At 35.0% G+C, this 7,850-nt stretch overlaps 1 protein-coding gene across 1 annotated transcript; it reads right to left on the bottom strand.

The window, feature by feature from the left end:
- Positions 1–767: 767 nt before the first annotated feature.
- On the bottom strand, positions 768–7,446 carry LOC126747848 (cAMP-dependent protein kinase catalytic subunit alpha-like). The gene is made up of 6 exons (XM_050456752.1): positions 7,192–7,446; positions 2,117–2,267; positions 1,900–2,060; positions 1,433–1,539; positions 1,138–1,378; positions 768–1,082 (listed from the first exon to the last, which is right to left on the bottom strand). The coding sequence occupies exons 1-6, from the start codon at positions 7,425–7,427 to the stop codon at positions 848–850; spliced, it is 1,131 nt and encodes a 376-aa protein (XP_050312709.1). The 5' UTR covers positions 7,428–7,446; the 3' UTR covers positions 768–847.
- Between the last annotated feature and the right edge of the window lie 404 nt (positions 7,447–7,850).

A 7,850-nucleotide genomic window follows, 5' to 3' on the forward strand; every position in this document is an offset into this window, starting at 1 on the left:
ATAGATTCTTCTTGTAAATTCATTGGACACGTATTTCAGGATTTTTCCAAAAAAAAAATTAAAGTTAAGAAATTCGCCTTGGAAGTTAAGGATTTTTTTGTCCTGGAAATTTCGATATGGTGTGGATAAAATGCTTATATCTCTGTAACCAAAAGAGATAGAAACTTGAAAATTAGAACGTAAATTCTCCTTATAAATTCTTTAAAAACGTATTTCAGCACTTTTCCAAAAATTTATTTAAAACTAAGAAATTCGCTTTGGAATTTAAGGGTTTTTTTCCTGAAAATTTTGATATATTGAAGAAGACAAATGCTCATATCTCTAGAACCGAGAGAGATAGAAACTTGAAAATTAGACCATATATTCTCCTAATAAATTCGTTGGACACGTGTTTCAGGATTTTTCCAAAAAAAAATTTAAAATTAAGAAATTTGCCTTGGAATTTAAAAAAATGTTTTTTTCCTGAAAATTTTTGTATGCTAAGAACAAAATGCTCATATCTCTGCAACTAAGAGAGATAGAAACTTGAAAATCGGACCATATATTCCTCTTATAAAATCGTTAGACACGTATTTCAGGACTTTTCCAAAAAATTGTTTGAAGCCAAGAAATTGGCCTTGAAAGATTAAAATTCAATTTCCTTAAAACTTTAATACATTAGAGGAAACAAAATGCTCATATCTCTGCAACCGAGAGAGATAGAGGCTTGAAAGTTGAACCATAGATTCCTCCCATAAAGACATAAATCATCAATTAATTTCTTAAAATAAAAAATAAATAATATATTGCAAAATATATAAAAAAGTCATAGCTACACTACATTTAATTACCGCGAGAATTCGGTCATTCAAGGCTTCGGCACGTTAAATATCTCCTCAAATTCCTTGGCAAACTCATCGTGACTCGCCTTTTTAACGGTCAAGGGCTTATTATTGCTCTCAAAGTACCGAGTATCCGTTTCACCATCCACTTTAGGCACGTACGCAGGCACAACCTTCCGAGATAAAATCTGATCAAAGTCGGTATTCTTAAACCAGTCGTGCCCCTTGATATCCTTAACTCCGTTCTTCAGAAGGCCAAATCTACGATGAGAGATCGTCAATTTAAGCAGACCTTCACTCTACCGTTAGCTCCGACCTTTTGGACCTATCCACCATCAGGATATTGCTCAGAAGGTCTTTCAGTGATTTGGAAAACGCCGGTGGACAAGTGTACTTTCCGGACACGATTTTCTCGTAAAGCCTCATGGGATCTTTGGCGAAAAATGGGGCGTAGCCCGCGTTCATTTCGAAAATGAGAACACCATAGGACCAATAGTCCACCGACTTATTGTAGCCTTGGCTCAGGATTATTTCCGGTGCCAAGTACTCAGGAGTACCTGGAAGAATGACGTCACTAACCTACTTTATGTGGACGACATCACTACACCTACCACACAAAGTGTACGTTCTGGTATTGTCGATTTTCTTACAGAACCCCAGGTCTGTGATCTTCAGGTACCCCTGGATGTCAAGCAGTATGTTTTCAGGCTTCAGATCCCTAAAACAATAATTAAATCGATCCATTTACAGGAGCAAGCGCATTGAAAACCAGGCAAGTGAGGCTCCGCCCATCGGGGCGCGGCCCACTGCGACGGTCTCCCCCCACCACCATCGCGGTCTGAATATAAAGTCGAGCGTCGCGAAGCGGTGAGTCTGCAGTAGGTTTTCGGTGTGGGAGTCGGACGGACCTTCTTAAGTTTTTATTGGAGCGAAAGAAGCGGTTGTAGAGAGAGTGTGAGATTCTGCTGTGGTGGGAGAAGGAAAGAAAGGAGATCGTCCGCAAGTTGACTCCTTTTTTCTTCTGCACCTATCCGTTGTATTGAGTACAAGAGTTAGACAAGTAAATCTTCTGGCTTACCTATAAATAACTCCTAAATGATGCAGATACTCGAACCCTAAAATGACCTGTGCAGCGTAAAACTTCGCCAATGGCTCCTCAAACTTCTTCAGCTCACGTAGATGAGTGAACATGTCTCCAGCGTTGGCAAACGACATGCATATGCCCACGTAAACGTTGTCCTAAAAAAATAACAAATTATTATTTAAAGGTAAATAATGGCACAGCAGTTGCTCACCATGAAGAACGCATACATGTCAATGATGAATGGGAAATTGATGTTCTTCATCAGCTTAATTTCGGCACCGGTGTGAGCCAACTGTCTCGTTTTAATTATGTTGACCTTCTCCATTAGTTTGAGTGCGTAGGTCTTACTGTTCCTTTTGTCCCTGAAATTAATCGGATCATAATTATGCATATGTTTCCTTCTGATCCTCTAGTGAGTAAATGACTTAATATAATCTGCAAGCTGTTGGAGGACAATTTAGATGTACTGCACACGGACTTCTCGAAGGCTTTTGACCACTTGCATCCCAAATAGCTTTGGTCCCATATCCGTGTTGGGTATTGCCTACTTTTAGGATCATCATGACGTACGAGATAAAAGACAAAATGCGTCATAAGTTCCTTAATTCTCTACCGATTTTTATAAAATATGGCTCAAAAGAAAGGGTTTTTAATTCCAAACAAACAATCGCTCTATAAAAATTTTAATTAACTCAATATTTTCAGAGTAAAAAAAATTCAAAGACTTTTGTTCCCTTGCCACCAAAAAAATGATTTCGTTATTACAGGCGTTGAAATAATAACAAAATTACCATAACAGCCATTTTACACTTCTGCCAATCAATAATTTTGAAATTCGCGCCAATATTCAGACTTGAACTGGCCCCCTAGCGGCGAGCGCTAACTTGCCACGTGTCTCCGTAGGTGTCGCCCTAAGCGACGTATGAGATGAAAGACAAAATGCGTCATAAGTTCCTTAATTCTTTACCGATTTTTATGAAGTATGGCTTAGAAGAAAGGGTTTTTAATTCCAAACAACTAATCATTCTATAAAAATTTTAATTAGCTCAATATTTTCAGAGTAAAAAAAATTCAAAGGCTTTTGCTCCCTTGCCTTCAAAAAAATTATTTCGTTATTACAGGCGTGGAAATAATAATAAAATTACCACAACAGCGACTTTACAGTTGCGCCGATCAATAATTTTAAAATTCGCGCCAATATTCAAACTTGAACTAGCCCCCTAGCGGCGAGCGCTAACTTGCCACGTGTCTCCGTAGGTGTCGCCCTAAGCGACGTATGAGATGAAAGACAAAATGCGTCATAAGTTCCTTAATTCTTTACCGATTTTTATGAAGTATAGCTTAAAAAAAAGAGTTTTTAATTTCAAATAAGAAATGTATCTATAAAAATTTTTGTTTACTCAATATTTTTCTAGTAAAAAGGCATTTTGAGAAAATTAATTACCTTGAGCACTTCAAGGTTTATCTCAATTTCCGCACTAAAATTTTAATAATAAAAGCTTAAAAACTAAACAGGAGCCTGCGCTTAAGTGTTCCCTATAAGACACATCAAGATTTTAATACAAATTTTTGACTAGTTTTTGAGATATTTATAGATTTTTCCAGTAGGGGAAAATTTGGAAAAAATTGTACAAGCCACAGACAAAATCCGTCATAAGTTTCTTAATTTTTTACCGATTTTCATCAAGTAGAGCTCAAAAGAAAGTATTTTTAATTTCAAATAAATAATCTATCTATAAAAATTTTAAGTAACCTAATATTTTCAGAGTAAAAAAAAATCAAAAGCTTTTGCTCCCTTGCCTTCAAAAAAATTATTTCGTTATTACAAGCGTGGAAATAATAACAAGATTATTTGCAACAGCGACTTTACAGTTCCGCCAATCAATAATTTTAAAATTCGCGCCAATATTCAAGCTTAAACTGGCCCCCTAGCGGCGAGTGCTAACTTGCCACGTGAGTCCTAGATGTCGCCCTAAACGACGTACGAGATGAAAGACAAAATGCGTCATAAGTTCCTTAATTCTTTACCGCTTTTTATAAAATATGGCTTAAAAGAAAGTGTTTTTAATTATAAACAAATAACTTCTCTATAAAAATTTTAATTAACTCAATATTTTCAGAGTAAAAAAAATTCAAAGACTTTTGTTCCCTTGCCACCAAAAAAATGATTTCGTTATTACAGGCGTTGAAATAATAACAAAATTACCATAACAGCCATTTTACACTTCTGCCAATCAATAATTTTGAAATTCGCGCCAATATTCAGACTTGAACTGGCCCCCTAGCGGCGAGCGCTAACTTGCCACGTGTCTCCGTAGTTGTCGCCCCAAATGACGTACGAGATGAAAGACAAAATGCGTCATAAGTTCCTTAATTATTTACCGATTTTTATAAAAGATGGCTTAAAAGAAAGGATTTTTAATTTCAAACAAATAACCTCTCTATAAAAATTTTAATTAACTCAATATTTTCAGAGTAAAAAAATTCAAAAGCTTTTGCTCCCTTGCCTTCAAAAAAATTATTTCGTTATTACAGGCGTGGAAATAATAACAAAATTATTTGCAACAGCGACTTTACAGTTCCGCTAATCAATAATTTTAAAATTCGCGCCAATATTCAAACTTGAACTGGCCCCCTAGCGGCGAGCGCTAACTTGCCACGTGTCTCCGTAGATGTCGCCCTAAGCGACGTATGAGATGAAAGACAAAATCAGTCATAAGTTCCTTAATTTTTGACCGATTTTTATTAAGTATGGATTAAAAGAAAGGGTTTTTAATTCCAAACAAATAATCTCTCTATAAAAATTTTAATTAACTCAATATTTTCAGAGTAAAAAAAAAATCAAAAGCTTTTGCTCCCTTGCCTTCAAAAAAATTATTTCGTTATTACAGGCGTGGAAATAATAACAAAATTATTTGCAACAGCGACTTTACAGTTTCGCTAATCAATAATTTTAAAATTCGCGCCAATATTCAAACTTGAACTGGCCCCCTAGAGACGCGCGCTAACTTGCCACGTGTCTCCGTAGTTGTCGCCCCAAATGACGTACGAGATAAAAGAGAAAATGGGTCATAAGTTCCTTAATTCTTTACCGATTTTTATGAAGTATGGCTTAAAAAAAAGAGTTTTTAATTTCAAATAAGAAATGTATCTATAAAAATTTTTGTTTACTCAATATTTTACCAGTAAAAAGGCATTTTGAGAAAATTAATTACCTTGAGCACTTCAAAGTTTATCTCAATTTCCCCACTAAAATTTTAATTATTAAACCTTAAAAACTAAACAGGAGCCTGCGCTCAAGGGTCCCCTATAAGACACATCAAGATTTTAATACAAATTTTTGACTAGTTTTTGAGATATTTATAGATTTTTCCAGTAGTGGACAATTTGGAAAAAATTGTCCAAGCCACAGACCGAATCTGTCATAAGTTCGTTAATTTTATACCGATTTTCATCAAGTAGAGCTCAAAAGAAAGTATTTTTAATTTCAAATAAATAATCTATCTATAAAAATTTTAATTAACCTAATATTTTCAGAGTAAAAAAAAATTCAAAGGCTTTTGCTCCCTTGCCTTCAAAAAAATGATTTCGTTATTACAGGCGTTGAAATAATAACAAAATTACCACAACAGCGACTTTACAGTTCCGCCAATCAATAATTTTAAAATTCGCGCCAATATTCAAACTTGAACTGGCTCCCTAGCGGCGAGCGCTTACTTGCCACGTGTGTCCTAGATGTCGCCCTAAACGACGTACGAGATGAAAGACAAAATGCGTCATAAGTTACTTAATTCTTTACCGATTTTTATGATATATGGCTTAGAAGAAAGGATTTTTAATTTCAAACAAATAATCTCTCTATAAAAATTTTAATTAACTCAATATTTTCAGAGTAAAAAAAATTCAAAAGCTTTTGTTCCCTTGCCTTCAAAAAAATTATTTCGTTATTACAGGCGTAGAAATAATAACAAAATTATTTACAACAGCGACTTTACAGTTCCGCCAATCAATAATTTTAAAATTCGCGCCAATATTCAGACTTGAACTGGCCCCCTAGCGGCGAGTGCTAACTTGCCACGTGTCTCCTAGATGTCGCCCTAAGCGACGTATGAGATGAAAGACAAAATGCGTCATAAGTTCCTTAATTATTTACCGATTTTTATGAAGTATGGCTTAGAAGAAAGTGTTTTTAATTTCAAACAAATAATCTATCTATAAAAATTTTAATTAACTCAATATTTTCAGAGTAAAAAAAATTCAAAGGCTTTTGCTCCCTTGCCATCAAAAAAATGATTTTATTATTACAGGCGTAGAAATAATAACAAAATTATTTACAACAGCGACTTTACAGTTGCGCCGATCAATAATTTTAAAATTCGCGCCAATATTCAAACTTGAACTGGCCCCCTAGCGGCGCGCGCTAACTTGCCACGTGTCTCCGTAGGTGACGCCCTAAACGACGTACGAGATGAAAGACAAAATCAGTCATAAGTTCCTTAATTATTCACCGATTTTTATGAAATATGGCTTATAAGAAAGTGATTTTAATTCCAAACAAATAATCTCTCTATAAAAATTTTAATTAACTCAATATTTTCAGAGTAAAAAAAATTCAAAGACTTTTGTTCCCTTGGCACCAAAAAAAATGATTTTACTATTATAGGTATAGAAATAATAACAAAATTACCACAACAGCAATTTTAAAATTTCACCGATCAATAATTTTAAAATTCGCGCCAATATTCAAACTTGAACTAGCCCCCTAGCGGCGAGCGCTTACTTGCCACGTGTCTCCGTAGATGTCGCCCTAAGCGACGTATGAGATGAAAGACAAAATCAGTCATAAGTTCCTTAATTTTTGACCGATTTTTATTAAGTATGGATTAAAAGAAAGGGTTTTTAATTCCAAACAAATAATGTATCTACAAAAATTTTTATTTACCCAATGGTTTTTGCATTAAAATTTTTTTTTGGGAAATTTGGTCAATAAAAGCGAAAATTCACCATAACTTCCTTATTTATCCAGCGATTTTAATAAAATTTATCTTATAAAAGAGCGCTTTTAATCCTAAACAAAAAATGTATAATAAAAAATGCATTCAGACTGCCTTATGACTAATAAAGTTACGTAAGTCTTATTAATATGTTAGCGCCAAAGTGTTGGGCGCCAAAATGTCGACTGTACATCAAAATTGAACGAAAGTTTTACCGGATGTCATGTTCATTTTTGCGCTTCTCATTACCTCAATATTATTACTTTATTCGGTTTATTAAGTTCTTACCTACCTGCAAAGGACAACCATTCCAAACGACCCGGATCCCAAGATTTTCAATATATCAAAATCATTTAGGGTGCAATTTTGCTTAATCTCCTGGTTGTACTTTACTTCGAACTCCCTCTTTGCCCTACGGAGAAACTGATCGAAATAGGAAAAGTGCTTTTGAAGTTTTTCATCCACCGCCATAGGTCCAGGAGTGAGGCCTTTTGAATTTCCCTTTTTTAATGTTTTACGTTTAACCATTAAATCATTTTTGAAAGTGACACGTTTGATAGGTGTCGCGTTTAGGCACGTTCTATTTAGGTCATATAGAACCTCCCTTTAGTTACATCTCTATTGGACAAACAAGCAACCCTTGCTCACTTGAAACTGTGGAAAAAAGGAGGATAACGTCATTTGGGAAGGAGGAGGGCTGCAGGGATACTTCCCTTCAAGGAATAACTTTAGGCTTTCACCTCTGATCATTTGATCCTATTTTGCTTCACTCCATGTACCACACCAGACTTCCTTCCAACATTTCCTATAGAGCGAATGGTGGATTGAACCTGGAACATCAACAAGACGTTAGACAATTGATTACTGCATGAATTCGTCAATTTGAAGCCAAATTACTTGATTGGGAATGCAAGGAATCGATGCCCAAGGATCTATTTGAACGGAAAATGG

The sequence above is a fragment of the Anthonomus grandis genome, chromosome 20 (assembly GCF_022605725.1).
Source record: "Anthonomus grandis grandis chromosome 20, icAntGran1.3, whole genome shotgun sequence".
Classification (NCBI taxonomy): Eukaryota; Metazoa; Arthropoda; class Insecta; order Coleoptera; family Curculionidae; genus Anthonomus; species Anthonomus grandis.